This window comes from Helianthus annuus, chromosome 7, assembly GCF_002127325.2.
Source record: "Helianthus annuus cultivar XRQ/B chromosome 7, HanXRQr2.0-SUNRISE, whole genome shotgun sequence".
In the NCBI taxonomy this organism is placed as follows: Eukaryota; Viridiplantae; Streptophyta; class Magnoliopsida; order Asterales; family Asteraceae; genus Helianthus; species Helianthus annuus.
In genome coordinates this window covers 28,454,023-28,470,721 of record NC_035439.2, presented here as the reverse complement: position 1 = coordinate 28,470,721, position 16,699 = coordinate 28,454,023, and the positions used below count along the sequence as shown (strand labels likewise).

Genomic DNA, 16,699 nt, shown 5'->3' with positions numbered 1-16,699 from the left:
CCAAATCTTCACTGTCATCAGCCTCTTCTACTTTAACCTTTTTGGCGTTTTGAATCTGTTTAGAATATCTTACGTAGATCCTTATTTTCCTACATAACGCCCGTCTTTAAAAGATGCTTATTTTTTTGTTGCATCCTTTATTGTGGTTTGATATATACTTGTTTGGTGACATGTTGAAGATCAACGCCTGCTCGAATGTATTGGTCCCTTCATGCTATCAATATATCCATCAAGAACAAAGTGACATGATGACATATCAGTGTCATCAGTCTCTTTTCATGAATATTTGTCAATCTCATTCAGCAAAAGCTTATAGAGATACCCACCTGAGAGAAGAATCCATTCAGTGAAACTTCATTCAGAACAATACTCAATATTGAAGAAACGAGGTTCCGCATCTGTGGTTTTTTTAACTTTTTTTTTTGGCGTTTTAAAGTGAATGGTTTCTAGGAAACATGGCGTTTGGTTTTGGTTTGTGATCAGTTGATTGTGCAGAGACGTCTCTCTTATAGGATGTTTTTGGCGTGTAGTTTAGGCGGGATTTTATTTATAATAAATGATATTAGTAAAGTAGCCGTCTTTTTAGTTACTGTGTGTATTTTTACTGTTTTTGTTTAGCTTTTTATGAGTTTTAGGGTCATAGACGTTCCATCTTCCAAGTTTGGCGTTTTTAATGGCTTTAAGTAGCTTTTGGCTTTTTTTTTTTTCCATTTTTAGCTTTTAATAATACTTCTCCAAATTACTTTTATTATAGTTTGGGAGTTTTTGGCGTTTTATTAATATAATGTATTTTTTTTATTCTAAGTTGAAAAATACATGACAAATAACATAAAAAAAATTAAAGAAATAAAAATAGAAACAATTCATCTTCCAAATCTTCACTGTCATCAGTCTCTTTCTTCTTTGAAACATGTTTACTGGCGGTTTGGCTTTGTCATGCTTGGTGTTTTTGTGGCCGTTTGGAAAGACAAAATGACATGAGTTTTTTGTTTAAATATGTATCTTCAAACCACTCATCAGTGTCATTCGTCTCTTCATGCCATTATAATATTCATCAATAACAAAACACAAAAAATGACATAAGTCTAACACCAGCATCTTTTTGTTTATGATTTGTCCATCTCATGCAGCAAAATGTTAGTTGAGTCACAGCACCTCAGGGAAGAATGCATTCTCCGAAACTTCGCGTAGAACAATATTGAATATACAAGAAACGATATTTGCCATTTTTGGCGTTTTACTGGGGAAATATTGTATCTGAAAGAAACGTCGATTTTTTGGAATCTTTGATGTTTAAGTGTTTTGGTGTTTTCTAAGATGATTGGTATATAGTAAAATATGACGTTTTGAGTAGGTGTGTTTGATGTTTTGGGGATTTTGGCGTTTGTAATATGAATGGTATATAGTCGAAAGGGGGGGGGTGTATTTTTATGTCTGAGATGTTTTGTTTATATAGGGATGTGTTTTTGCCCGTAATGGCGTTTTATTCATTAGCTTGGCGTTTTGGTATAGAAGTGTAAAGACCCTTTTACCCTTAATGAAGCGCGTCCACTTAATAGAATTCGTGTTATTTACGAAAACGCCATCGTGCCAATCTAGTCCATAGATTGTTTTGATCGGACGATCCATAAGCGTTCTCACCGTTCTCACACTTTCCACCGTTTTCTCTAAATCCTGGCCCTATATATATATATATATATATATATTTGTGTAGAGAGTGTCCGAATGCCGTAGATACGATGTGCACGCCCCTTGTTGTGACGCTAAGGTGATCGTTGCCAATGACGACGTATTATGTCCGTTATAGTGCTTATATTTCGTGTCAGTTTGGATATATATATATATTAGTTTGTCAATATCTACATAGTTACATTTCGATTTGTCCGATGTCCGATTGTCCGTTGTCCGCATTGAGTCATGGGGTTTAACACAAGTATGTTTCATGTGTGTAGTATTCCTAAGTATAAGTATACATGAAGGTTCATGTCCGTTTTATACATTTAAGTATTTATACATTCTTCATGTATATGGTATTTTTGTATTTGGTTAGTATGCCCCTAACTTCTAGTACATACACAAAATACACAAGTATTTATGCATACAGACACATGATGGGTGATCCAAATATATATATTTATCCCTGAAAATATATATAAGTAATGTCCATTTTAACTTATGAAAATTTATATATAAGTATTTATAAAAACCCTTAGAGTTTAGGGCTTAAACCTTTGTCATTAAAACTTGTCTAATCACAATTAAGGTTGCTAATCACGTTTAGCCTTGTTAATCACCCCGTTAATCACGCTTTAATCCCGATTAAGATTTTAGAAAATTTCGCCATAGTTTCCCCTAAACTATGGCGTTTTCCATATACGTATTTTAACCATGTTTAAGCCCCATAATCACAATCAATTTCAAATCAAGTTTCAAGCACCAACTTTGCATGTAAAATTTACTCCTAAACACTTTCATACTCTATGATCTTTATATATATATATATATATATATATATATATATATATATATATATATATATATATATATATATATATATATATATATTTTCTAACCACACTTTTAAAAATAATGACATCTTTATATTCTTTAACAAGATCATTTTAAATCTTCATATTTCTCATGCTTTCTAACCTTGTTCTTTCATTTAAACAACTTTGTTTAATACACTTTCAAGATCATCAAAGTGTAAACCATGGTTTTTAACTTTTTTAAAAGTTATATGTGTTAGAAATCATCTTCAAGTTGTAGTAAAGTTCATGGATCATGAGGTTGATGATCTTGTTTAGATCCAAGATGTTCAGATCATCATCATTAGCCTAGTTCATGCAAGATCATCATACTTAACAACCTACTTTAACAATATCATCAAGAGCATGCAAACTAATTAACACAAATCAACAAAATCATCACATAATATATCATTTTTATAGACTTTTTGTGTTATGATTAGGGTTTTAAACTTTGAATTTTGTGATGTTCAAGATGATCATTATGTACACCATGATCTACATATTATAAGAAACATAAAAATGATGAGAATGATCTTACAACTTTGCACAAGATTAAAGAAGCATTAAGATGGAGAAGATGATGGTGTAGAGACTTTAAAGTGCCAAGAACAAGTTCCCTAATGCATCTCCATGCTTGATCCTTCCTTATACCACCTTAATATTGCTTGAAATGGTTTAAAAATGGTTGTAAATGAAGTGAAAATGGATGTGTTGTGTAGGTTGTTTGTGGCCGAAAATGAACAGAAGAGAAGGAGGAGGTTTGCAATTCTTTGAAGTGTTGTAAAAATGGAAGAAGGTGATGGTGTTATGTTATAACTTCAAGCTCTTGAAATGTTAGTCAACACAAATCTTTTCCATCCATACCTTCTCATAACTAGCTAATGTAGGTTTGGGGGGGGGTATTGGCCAATTTTTGGGGTATGGCCATAAGATTTCTTTATTATTATTTTTTACATATTATACATGTGCTAAATAATAAATTGTAGATATTTTGGCAATTAAGGTAATCTTGCATCATTAGGCTACTAATGATGTTTAAGGTGTTAAATGAAGTCTAACTAGTTCACTAGTTTAGTGGGTATTAATTTTTGGATGATAAAATACCACTAGTTCGTTTATCTGCACAAGACCGGATAATATATGAAAGTAGTGTCATAATACCGGGAGCGATAGTTTTGATATACCATTGATGCTTCGGGGTTTATTTAAGATGTGTAATACCATTTACTAGTTCTACGAACATTGTAAAAGTTGAGATTAGTGTTGCGGACAAACATAATGGTAAACTTTTATGCGGATCGGACAATTTATAAGTATAAGCGTTTTTCGGAAAGTTAAGGTGTTATTGCATTTTGGGTGTCCCTAATTAGGGATTTTGTTCATGTTTCAATAACCACATGCTTTCATGCCATTCATTGATCGTTTAGACAGTTTTCAGAACTTGCTGGCATGAATAGTGTGTTTAGTGAATAGTAATTTTCAGCATTTAGCCAACACATTCGGACATAGTTTGTTGTTTTCTCGCGACGCGACAAGTGTAACAATATCGTTTGTAAAGTTTAACCATGTCCTATGATTGCTAGACTTTGTATGACCTAATCATGTATCAATTAAGTCATAAACGATCACAATTAAATTTATAATTAATTGTTAAGTTATACGGAATTATCATTATTTTTGCCGATTGTCACATTATCATATCGGACATGTGTCCGGTATCTGGTTTAACCGGTATTACCGACATCTAAAATATTGGTAAATGATGCATTTCATTTGAGTAATCTAGGGTAATATATAGGGGCCTTTAGGTCAATTAATGAGAAGCTAAAGGGTAAAACTTGTTGGTATAAAATAAAACACTCAGCCATGGATGCTCTCACGCTCAAAACCCTTTTTCACCACCCTCTCTCGTCTGGAGGCGGTACCTAAGGTAAATCCAATTTCTTTCTTATGATTTCTTATATTCCGCATTCAATTAACCCCCAATCATTTGGTTGATTAGGTCAAATGTGTGTGATTTCGTGTTTTCCTTATGATCCAACGGTTAAACCTATTCATAAATTGTTTGTTTGAAATATATCCGAATGTGTTGGTGAAAGCCATATTAATTGGTACGCAATAGCTTCGATCTTGTTAATTCCTCATGTTTGTGTATGCTCAATTTCAAATTCACGTAAATTTGGGTGCAATTTACACTAGCTGGTGTTGAAATTATATGTATGGATAATTTCTTTTTCTTTTTTTTTTTTTTTCATATTTTCATGTTATGATTGATTAAAGTGGCACAATTTGTGATTCTAGGTGTTTTGTCTGTAATTAGATCTGTAAATTCATTAAATTGTAATTTTAACCCTCATTATATTTCTTGCTAATTTTTGTTGCGTCTGTTACTGTTTACTTACATAGGGTAATATATGCATCCTTAATATTGTCCCGTGCATAAATGTAAGGATGAGCTCGGTACCAACTGGTACCGGTACCGAAAATCCCCAAAAGTGGGTACCGGTACCTGTACCGAATATACCTGATACGGTTCGGTACCGGTATTTGAGGGTAAAAATCGGTACCGTACCGGCAAAACATTCATATTCTTACCTTTTTTGTATTTGACGCTTCTATATGAAAGGCATGCAATGCTTGTGAAATGGTTCCGATTATAAGGATGAAAGAAGATGGGACCTGAGTTATATATATAGAGGTTTTTTTGGGGTTACTGTTGAATAAGTGAAAGAAGTATATCAAGTTTATAAATTATAAGTGTTCTATATCTATCAAATGAATGACAGAAATGTAATCTTTTGACCCAATGAAACGTCTTTTTAACGAGATTATTAGAGTGTCGTATACTTATAATAATCATAAATACAATTACATGTTGGATTGTTAGTACAATATGTACATGAGTACATCTTCAAAGTTTCATCATAACCCATGTTTAGAATTAGCCGAAGCTGTAATTCTCATTTTCTTAATCCTTACTTCTTGTTGTGTGTAATCAAATCATTTTACTTTTTCAATTTTGTCGCCTAGGAGTTATGGCATCGAAGTTGCATATGTTGCGTTCAAAGACGGCTGAAGCTTCAAAGCTTTTGTCCAAGAACGGAAACTCCTACTACAAGCGAACGCTAGAGGAGAACAAAAAATACATTGTGGATCCACCAACTATCGAAAAATGTCAACAGTTGTCAAATCAGCTACTTTACACTCGTCTTGCCAGGTTCGCCACATTACTCCTCTAATGTCTATTACTTTCAACATGTTTAACTCTAGACTTTGTTTTCTTGAATCAGCATTCCGAGTCGATATGATGCATTCTGGAAGGAGCTTGATCATGTGAAGCAACTAATAAAAACGAGGAAGGATCTTAAAACCGAAGATATGGGGATTGCTGCTCTTTTTGGGCTCGAGTGTTTTGCTTGGTACTGTGCTGGAGAGATTGTAGGACGAGGATTTACTATTACCGGTTACTATGTTTAGTTAACTTCTGATGTGAAGGTTAGTTCAACTCTTCTCGAGATAATAAGGTAGTCTACTTAGAAATGTAGTTTCTCGCACCAAATGCACTGAATGCAAACAGCCAATGTGTCGCAGCCGCTGCCAAATAATAACTTTTTTTTACTTTACAGCTTACGTTATTTGGTACAAGTGCATGTGTGTATGCGCGCATGATATAATTATATATGGATATCCAACATTGCAATTCCCTATGCTCACTTGACGTAAATCAATCGAACAAGACTCAGTTGGCTAAATAGGGCTCTTCATGGGCCTTGGACCGGACTGACCCGGTTGTAACTGGATTGCGAACACTTAGAAATGGGAAACGCCAACGGACAGATGGGATGCAATGGGCTGCAAAGAAAGAAGATAGAATCTCAAGTGGAATAATTAAATTAAGAACGTTAACATTTGAAAAGTTGAACATGCAAAGTTGTAAACTGGGTGACATTGTCTAAAACCAAGGCGCAATAGCACCACTTTAGTCGGGAACGGTCTGAAACCGACAATTGAGGAAAGATGGACTCCGTTAATACTTTAGTTGGTCGATCGTCGGTTTGGGTAGTCCAAACTATAATGAACCTAACCGAAAAAAAAAAAAAAAAAACTAGACCCCACCAAAAACCTAAACCCCCCACCCCCACTATCAAAAATCTAAAAAAAACTTAAACCCACAACCCCAAAAAACCTAAAAAAAAACCTCATAAGTATTGGGAGATTATAATTTGCAAGTACTTTTATATTCAAGTATTAATGGTGTAAAATGGTTATGTATAATTAACTAATTAGTATTTTTTTTTTGTGTACCAAACGCCTCACGTATATAAAGTTGCCTTGCGTCTAGCGCTCAACGCCTTGCCCTCTTTTGGAATCCTAGTGCCTCACGCATTGCCTTTTTGGGATCCAGTGCCTCATGCTCTTTAGCCTCTAAAACGGGCATGGTCTGAAACCGACAATTGAGGAAATATGGACTCCGTTAGTACTTTAGTTGGTCGATCGTCGGTTTGGGCAGTCCAAACTATGACTTGCTCATCAGTCATTTTTTTTTTCTTCATGATTTGATGATTAAACTTGGGTATTTAACCACATTTTGACAAAAATCTGGACGATTGGTATCCCGCTGATTGCCAATTTTTTTTTTTTTTTTTTAAAGACAATTTTTTTTTTTTTTAAAATAAAACTTTCATTGCCAAATTGAACCGTCAAAACAATAAAAATGCTCTAAAAATCTTACGAGCAAGCTAGAAAAAGATACCGAGAAATACCAACAGGGCACCGTAATATAAGTCAGACCAAGTACAAAAAAAAAACACGGGTTTGGCAAGAATTGGTCAGCAACCGAACCACCGGTTTGTAATGGGGTTGGGTTCGCCTCGTCAAAACCAGTTAAAACTAAATCAAACCGATCCTTTTGCACTTAAAAACCGATTGAAACCAAAACCAGACTTTTATTGTACCCCTCTACTATCACGAACTCTAAAAGTATGGACTGATGGGGTTCAAATAATCAAAAGTCAATTTTTCGGCCCATTCCACATATTGGGCTGAGTAATAGTTCCATGGCTTCAAATTAGGGTTTTGAAGCACAACTCACACTCCTCTTTATATACATTCACCTCAAAGCCGAACCAGATACCAAACCAAACTCTCTCTCTCTCTCTCTCTCTCTCTCTCATTGGCCTCCTGCGATCTTCACGGTAATCTTATCATTCTCACTAGTATTTCAATAGATCAAATCTCGTTTTGTACCTTCAATTTTAGGGCTCTATCATCAGAGTCAACAGCAGGCGTCGATTTATTGGCGACTTGACTGCCGCTTAGAGCCTATATTAAACTCCGGTTTAAGACCCATGGAAATTATTTTTATGTTTTCATGATACAATATATCGGATAAACATATATTCAATTTACGATCAGGCATACTTAGACACAGGGGCTCTGTTCCATCTCAAACAAGCCGCCTTTTGCACGGTGCCGATAAATTGCTACTTAATCACGATTGGAGGAAAATGCTTTTTTGCACATTTTTCTTCAAATTACTAGTAGCTAAATCCGATATGTTATTTTCGTAATTATTTGTTGTAAATGTGAAATATGTAGAATGGTGAAATTGCAGTGATGAGAAAGCTAACATGTAAGAAGATGCTCAACTTTGTGTTGAGTGTTTTCAATGAAATATTTTTGTTACGCTTGGCTTCTGAGCATACAATTAATCTCAACGTCACTAACTTTAATTTCATGTTTAGAATTACTGTAAGAAAATTGAACGACAAGAAATAACAATCACAAATACTTTTTTTGAGAAGCCGCAAACTTTGATTTTAATAATGTTATTATTGGTCGCAAATTCACTTTTTTTGATGGTTTGGTTATCATGAATTCGAGCCGTATTGGTAACCAAAAGTAAAAAATATGATGGTAAATTAAAAACACTTAAACGCTTGAGTTAATAATGCTGACGACAACATTTTAAATTACTGATTTGTTAAAACTAGAACTCTCACCCGCCGCACTCTTTAGTTATATATCGTATTAAATAAATGCAAATGTTTCTTATATGACCATGGTCTTGTGTGTAAAACATAGAAAAGAATAACTATGATGGACCTCTCAAACGGGAAAAGTAGAAGAAAAAACATTAAACTCCACACGCATATTGAGTTGTGTTAACTTGGAAAATTTAGAACGAAACATTAAATGGAAAATTTATGAAAGATGAAAAGTTTAAGGGATTGAAATTAAAAGTAAAAAAGTGTTGAGTTAAATTATAAAAGATGAAAAACTTTTTGTTAAAAGCAAAAAAATCAAAGGGGTTAATTACAAAAGATGAAAAGTTAGAATTAAAAGTGAATTATCAAATTAATCAAAGGGTTAAATTACTTAAGATTGAAACTTTGAAAAACTTTCAAAACATCATGTACAACACATATATGTATAAGTAACTTGCTAATTTATAGTACTTAAATTAAATTCATATATGATAATTTTAAAATTGAATGAACAGTGTAATATTATTATTAAATTAAAATTAGAATTAGAATTATTTAAAATTAGAATTAAGAGATTAGCAAATGGTATCGGCTGTAGGTAACGGTTTTAAATTTACCAAACCGGTGTATTTTCGGTACTGGTTCTGCACAGGTATTCACCGTTTCTTACCCTCAAATACCGGTGCTGTACCAGTACTGTCCGGTACCGAACCGTACCATACTAGGTATATTCGGTACCGGTACCCACTTATGGGGATTTCGGTAACGGTATTTTCGATACCGGTTGGTACCGAGCTCACAAATCCTGTAGCAACGCAGCAATGCAAGTAATTGCATCGTTTAGATTACTTTTCATACACACAGTAAGTAAATTGTTTTTCGTTTGAATGGGGTTTTATATACACAACAACTTATTTTGCTTTCTTTTTTGTTTTCTTTTGTAATGAATGAATTGTAGCATGTAAAATGAACTTGGATATTTAGAATATTGATAAGCAAATCGTATCAAATCCTGTAAACGAACCGGTATCGTATCAGTACCAAATCATTTTCGGTACCAATTTGGTATCCACCTTTTGGCGTTTTCAGAATCGTTACTTTAGGTTTGACACCGGTCTAGCACCATACCTGTATTTATTGATTTTTACCTTCAAATACCATACCGTATTGTACCGAGCATTTTCGGTGTCGGTACCTAATTTCGATAATTTTCCAGATCGGTACTTTCGCTGCCGTTACCGGTACCGAGCTCATCCATATTTTAACGTGTTAGCATCGTAATAACTGAACTGAAATCAACCGAATTTCCAACATGTAGGACGTGTGAGTCCTATTATTATATATTAGGTTATTTAAAATCGTTTTTTTTTATGACGGAGTGACTATTCTTACCACGTCATTTTATTTATGTTTTGATATTCGGTATCTGTTTGCCGTTGCTTACACGTCTTTTGTAGTCATTGGGTCCCGCCGCAACGCGCGGGCGGAAAATAACTAGTTAAATTAAATTAAATTGAATAAAATTTTTAGGGTAAAGTAAAGATTAGCCCATGCTTTGTGGTCCATCGAGTTTTTTGTTTGTTGAAGACACAAGATGCTTGTATATACATGTTCTACATGGATTTGGTATGGTGCAAACCACAAGTTGTTGCAAGTTAAATCAATATCGTTTGAACTAAATAACTAATTAGTTTTTATAATAAAACTGATAAGCCAATTACTGTTGTTATGGTATGTTAACTATAGGTAGTCTGTTTTTTTTGAACAACATCGACTTTATATATATAAAGCGGACAGCCAGAGGCTGAAAAAAGCCCAACAGAAACGATTACACAAAAGAAGAAATGTCAAAATCGGACCAGCCCGACCAAGCTATGCTATTATAGGTAGTCTGTTGGATGGATCACTCAAATCGGATGGACCAATCCAACCATTTTGGTTGCTTTTATGTAGAGTTTTAGAAATTGAAATAAAATTTTGTTTAGAGAAAACAAACAAGTAAAAAAATAATTAAAATAGTTACTTGAATTTACCTCCCTCGCTCTTCTTATCTTAAAAAATTAGGATAAAAATGTTGCACAGAGACTATAAATGTGAATCTTACGGCATTTATGTGGTAAATCAACCGTCAAATGGTTATACCATGTTCTGTATTTGGATGTCACGGTGGCAATGATGTGTAGACGTAGGTTTCCATTTTCTCTTGGGAGATGCACGTTAAACTCCCACTTAATATAGAGTGAGACACTGATTGGCAATGATAGAAGACTTGGGGAAACCTTAGATCGATCCTAGAGCTAAATGGGGTTTACCGGTAATTTCCCCGTTGTGCCTACAGGCGGGTGGGTTACTGGATTTTCTCCGAAATTGGTGATGGACTTGGGTTATTCTCGAAGTACTCAGTTTTGTCCAGCCGTTCAAAAAAAATTGGATGTCGCTGCACACGCACTCAGGTTTTGTTTAACATCAAGATATTAACTTTTTTTATGTAATATAGAGCATAATTGTTTTTAAAATAACAAACTTCATTCTCATGTTCCTATCACATAGCTGTGCGATGTATTTAAATGAATTGAGCCTTTAAAATATATTAACTCATATATGTGTTAATATATTATATCTAGTGATCATAGAAGTGTAACTCTTCAAAGAAAAAAAAAATCATTTGTGCTATGGGTTATGATAAGGAATGAATAATATAAAAGGAATATCAGATATTTTTAAACGTTTGTAACTTTGGTGTTTACACCTGGAGAGCTAATATACAAATGGTTTTTTTACCTATGGCGTCAAAATTGAACATTGCGTTTTATTGATAGTCATGGTGATTTACATGGCTGCTAATTTTTGCATAATGTTTTATCTTGTCAATGTCAATTTGAACGGGGTTTAACAATTGCGTGTAAAACACTAAAACTACATATAGTGTTTTACACTTATTACACAAGATGTTTATATTATTAGTTTTAGATTTTGAAGCCAAGTTGCACGTATTATTTTATCTTAGCGTCATTTTTATGCATGATATTTTACATTTGGATGTCAAATTACACATGATGTTTTACGTAACCGGTTGTTTGAATTATTTTTTCAAAGATAACCATATCTCAAACCACAAATCATTTTCCTCCTTACAGTTACATCATTGGTTTGATTTCATGATCTCAGTCTACATTATGCCCAATGATGTTAGCATGAATGTAGAGTTTGACACGACTTAGGGTTTTCGGTAGTAGTGACAACTGGACCACTAGGTGTGGTGGTTGAAACAAGAACGTTGGCCATGGATGATCAAAGAGAGAGTCGTTCTTAGCTTGTGAGTCCCATGGCTAGCGCCAAAGAAGAAACAATCACATAAAGGGTTAATAGCTAAAAAGATCAATCTGCTCTTCACTTAACAGTTAAAATTAATAGAGTTAGAGCTAAAGCACGTAACATTTGTAAACATAAAGTACAAATCCCATCAGTTTTAAAGGTAATTTTTATAATTTAGTCATATACGTGCGCACACACACATGTATAAATGTCTGTGTATTCTTCATATGTATTAGGTTTTACATTTTAAATATTATATAAACATAATAATAATTTTAGGCCAATTGGATTTTAACACCTTTAACTTTGAAGAATTGGCCGATAACACCCACAACTAACACTTTGATCTGTGACACCCCAAACTTTTAATTTTGTTTGTCATTTCACCACTCAGTTAAAAAATGACTAACTGAGTTAGTCTTCCATCCTAGCTGGCATCCTACGTGGACTATTTTTGCCGATGTGGCACATCATCTAATCTGAACCTGAACCAAACTTAAAACGATTTGAACCAAACACCCGAACATCATCTAATCTGAACCTGTCTTGAACAAAGCTGAGCCACCACATTCCTCCGCCACCATCGCCGTCGGACCACCTCCATGTCGCCGCTATCGCCGTTAATCATCATCATCTTCAACTGTCAGAACCCATCGGATAAAGACTAAGACCGCCGTTAATCATCATCATCTTCAACTGTCTTCGACTGCCGGACTGAGTCTCGGACCGCCGCTGCACTATTGCCGGTGTCGGAGAAGACGACCGGAGCTTCTCTCTCTTCTGTTTTCTCCTCTCTCTCTCTCTCTCTCTCTCTCTCTCTCTATCCGTCACTCACCACCACCCGACAGTGGTGGTGGTGCTCCGTTTTGATGAAGCTAAAAATTGGGGGCGTGTTCCACCGGGAAACATCTCGATCGACAACAGGAATGACGGTCGGCACCTCCTGGACTCGTCGTAAGAACCTCCGGTCACCGGAGATGAGGGCGAAACAGAGGCAGGATGTAGGTGTGCAGGTGATTGTCGGCTAAAACGTGATTTTGGGGGTGCTGTGGGTGGTGTTTGGCGGAGAGGGTGAGACGCCGGAGCGCCGGTGATGCGGATCCGGTCATCGGAGCTCGTGAGGATGAGAGAGAGGCAGAGAAATGTTGTTGGCTGCAAGTTTATGATTTAGTGTTTTCTCCAAATGTTGCAAATGAAGTGAGGTTTTATACCCATGAATGTGCCACATTGGCAAAAATAGTCCACGTAGGATGCCAGCTAGGATGGAAAACTAACTCAGTTAGTCATTTTTTAACTGAGTGGTGAAATGACAAACAAAATTAAAAGTTTGGGGTGTCACAGATCAAAGTGTTAGTTGCGGGTGTTATCGGCCAATTCTTCAAAGTTAAAGGTGTTAAAATCCGATTGGCCATAATTTTATTATAATGTATCTTTTAAAAATAAACTTTTTTTAAAGTAAATGAAAATAATTTGATTGGTATGTTATGCCTGATTTGATTAATGATTAGTTATTTTAAAAATTAGGATATAAATTATGGTGATGACATGTGTCCAACTTTATATTTATTAAGTAGTAGGTTATCTATCACATTTTTCCAAATTTGATAGTTCTAGTATACGTAGTTGTAGAAAACCGACTAGGTCATATATCCTTAGGACCCTTTTTAATAGTGTATTCTTATTTATAATCCTTCTCAACCAAAAGTTTGATCATATCATATGATTAACTTCTTCCTAAGTTTTTGAATCAAATACATCAAGATCATTATCATCATCATCATACTCAGTAAATCCTACCAATAGCAAAGCTAAGGTAGGGTCTGAGGAAGGTAAAATGTAGACAGCTTATCTCTATCTCGTAGAAATAGAGAGTCTGCTTCCAATAAGACCTCCTGCTCAAAAATTAAATACATCAAGATAATTAACCTAAACATTAGTATCAACGTAAAAATCTTCAACGTCATCTTCATCATTACAAGGGTTGAGGGTGGGTACAAATAGCAAATTGTTAAAGTGTTACTACGGTTAAGATCAAGGGTTCAAGACTCATTAAAAAACAATTAATGGAAAATTTTCTGCTAAAAAAATCTTCATCATTATTGGTCTCCACTTCATCTTCATTAACATTAGCTTCAACATATCAACATGGATATCATCAAAATGAATTATTTTACATTGTTAAGGGTGGAGGGTTGGGTACAAATGACAAAGTCATAAGTTTCAAGGCTCTTTTAGCATTTTTGAAAGCGAAATTAATAGAAAAAATCTTTATAATTCATACTTTTTTATTTCAAATGAAGAATTTTCATTGTAAATTACTTAATTATTTCTTTGAACATTGTAGATTGTAAGTAGAATTTCATTAACTTTAGTTGTTGATAACTTCTTTTTGGATATGCTATGGTTACTTTAATAGTCAAAAATTTGATCATTGATACATCTATGCTCTTTCAAAAACAAAAGGCCAATTATCTTTTTAACAAATTTATTTTTTCTATGAACAAGTTCTTATTGGATATGCTATGCTTACTTTAACAGTAAAAAATTTGATCATTAATACATCTACGCTCTTTCAAAAACAAAAAGCCAGTTACTTTTTTAACAAATTTATTTTCCTATGAGCAACATGGTTTAAGGGGTTGTTTGGCAGCCTTTTAATTATTCTTTTAAAAGGCTATCTCTAAACCAGTAAGAGATAAAGATGTTTGGTTCATAAAAATAATACCTCTCAATGTCTAACCTGGACTCAAGTTTTATGGAAGATAAAGTAAGAGATAAAGATGTTTGGTTCATAAAAATAATACCTCTCAATGTCTAACCTGGACTCAAGTTTTATGGAAAGATTTTGGGGTACTTCGATCAGTGATTCTGTAAGTATGAATGCCCGAGGTCGTTCGGGAGGTGTTTTTTCGGTTTGGGATCCAAGTACATTTCAGAAGACGGAGGTTGTCTTTGATGACACTTTTCTGCTTGTTTCGGGAGTTTTGGGCAACTCGGGTAACATTATCAATGTCGTAAACGTGTACGCTCTTAGAGATGTGGTCCTTCACCATATTTTATAGGACAAGCTGCTTAGACTAAGGTTCGAGCATCCTGGAATGTGGTTCTTCATTGGCGATTTTAATAAGGTTAGGTACATCGAAGATATACTTCATTCAGTTTTCGATATTCGGGGAGCTATGTTATTTAATGAATTCATCAAGGACGTTGGGTTATTAGAATATTCTTTGGGAGGTTCGAGTTTTACTTTTATGCCTTTAGATGACTCGAGCATGAGCAAATTAGACAGGGCCTTGGTGTGTGATGATTTTATGCAGCTTTGGCCTGCAGCAAAATTCGTTGCTCTTCCTCGATTTCTTTCAGACCACTCACCTATCTTGCTATCTTGTTCAATTTTAGACTTTGGCCCGATTCACCCTCTCAATGCCTCCTCGCAAGGATTCCACCACCAGTGACGACCCCATCGCTTCCCTGATGGAAGGCATGGAGAAAGTCCTATTGAACAATGAAACTTCCACAGTGAATTTCAAAACCCTTCAAAACACCCTTAACACCTTGGTTTCCTCCATCAACAAACATACTAAAGCCCTTACCGCCGGTCCATCGTTTACCCAACCACCACCGCACAAGCGAGTCATTCCACCCGACTCCAACGCCCGTACACCAAAAATTCACCTACCCATTTTCGATGGAACCAACCCGCTTGACTGGATCTTCCAAGCGGATAATTATTTCACCTACTATTCGGTTCCGGTCGATCAACGTATTACCTTAGCCGGGTTCTATTTCACCGGCAAAGCGATTAGTTGGTACAAACATTTGGCCAACAATCACTTATTAGGAACCTGGTGTCACACCCCAACCGATGGCGGAATCATCGGGGCGCGACACTAGGCGAATCAGATTGCTCAAGAGAATCCATAACAACTAAATTGCGACAGTATTTAATGCGTTCATTATCCCATAATAATAAACAATTACAATCACATAAGCTGTCAGGAATTTCATGTTTTCCCAAACAATACAAATTCGACAACCTAGATTTTAGGTGTGTTTCTAGACTTCTTAGCATGATTTGATGTAGACTGCGACTAAACCTGCAACATACGTTAAAACAACGTCAATACAAAAGTATTGGCGAGTATACAAGTTTTGATAGCAAAGCGTAAATAGATGAAAAGTGTTGCGAATACCAAATACATAAACGAGATACCTCAAGATACATGCATATAAGACAGATACTACCAGCTAAGTCACTCGAGCTGCGATTGTGATTGCTATTCATCCTAACTAGACCCCGTCGGGTTCTATAGTACTATACTAGTTAAGGCGGGACCTCGCGAGTATAAGTCCTAACACATATGTAACTAGCATCACGTGTAAATATACATAACAGTTATTCGCAAGTGATAAACAGTTTGATTGAATAATTCGTTTTGATAACTTTGATTGATAGGAACGTATGTTACACCCAAAATGCGATAAAAAGGGTTCGAGTATACTCACAGTTTATGTTCACCAAGTAAACACAATCTTGGATTGAAGGGAGCGCGTCTGAGATTAGCCTGATTGCAGAATAATAGCGTAAGCGTCGAACGGTGCGTTAAGCGGTGGCGAGTGAACCAAGTGTCGAATGGTAACCCGATCGGATGGCAATCCGATCGGTTGGTCATTCGATCGGATGTCAATCCGTTCGGATGGTCATCCATTCGAATGGCCATTCGTTTGGATTGACATTCGTTTAGGATGGATGTGTTGGTGTATGATGGCTTTGAAGTTTTCGTTGTAGTATTCTGAAAGCAGAGAAGTATCTCTACCCTTCAGGTCGTCCGATCGAACGGCGGTTCGATCGGGTGGCGATCCGAT

At 35.3% G+C, this 16,699-nt stretch overlaps 1 protein-coding gene and 1 non-coding gene across 4 annotated transcripts; both read left to right on the top strand.

Annotated features, from left to right (window-relative positions):
• Positions 1 to 4,374: 4,374 nt before the first annotated feature.
• On the top strand, positions 4,375 to 6,233 carry LOC110867884. 3 transcript variants are annotated; one of them, XM_022116941.2, is made up of 3 exons: positions 4,375 to 4,461; positions 5,562 to 5,748; positions 5,822 to 6,233. In XM_022116941.2, exons 2-3 carry the CDS (start codon positions 5,567 to 5,569, stop codon positions 6,006 to 6,008), a joined length of 369 nt encoding a protein of 122 aa, XP_021972633.1. In that variant the 5' UTR covers positions 4,375 to 4,461; positions 5,562 to 5,566; the 3' UTR covers positions 6,009 to 6,233. The 3 variants fall into 3 exon arrangements, with proteins under 3 accessions (XP_021972633.1, XP_021972632.1, XP_035831046.1); XM_022116940.2 differs by lacking the exon at positions 4,375 to 4,461 and adding an exon at positions 4,505 to 4,642; XM_035975153.1 differs by lacking the exon at positions 4,375 to 4,461 and adding an exon at positions 4,725 to 4,748.
• Positions 6,234 to 8,138: 1,905 nt separating this feature from the next.
• Positions 8,139 to 8,235, top strand: LOC118480800. Its single transcript, XR_004863778.1, has one exon. It is a non-coding gene; the product is annotated as a small nucleolar RNA R24 (small nucleolar RNA).
• The last annotated feature ends 8,464 nt before the right edge of the window (positions 8,236 to 16,699 follow it).

Bases quoted from the DNA above. Each gene is read 5' to 3' on its own strand.
- LOC110867884 (XM_022116940.2), top strand. From the start codon at position 4,564: ATGATCCAACGGTTAAACCTATTCATAAATTGTTTGTTTGAAATATAT. The intron at 4,643-5,561 runs GTACGCAATAGC...TTTGTCGCCTAG, and splicing joins GGTGAAAGCCATATTAATTG to GAGTTATGGCATCGAAGTTG. The intron at 5,749-5,821 runs GTTCGCCACATT...TTCTTGAATCAG, and splicing joins CTTTACACTCGTCTTGCCAG to CATTCCGAGTCGATATGATG.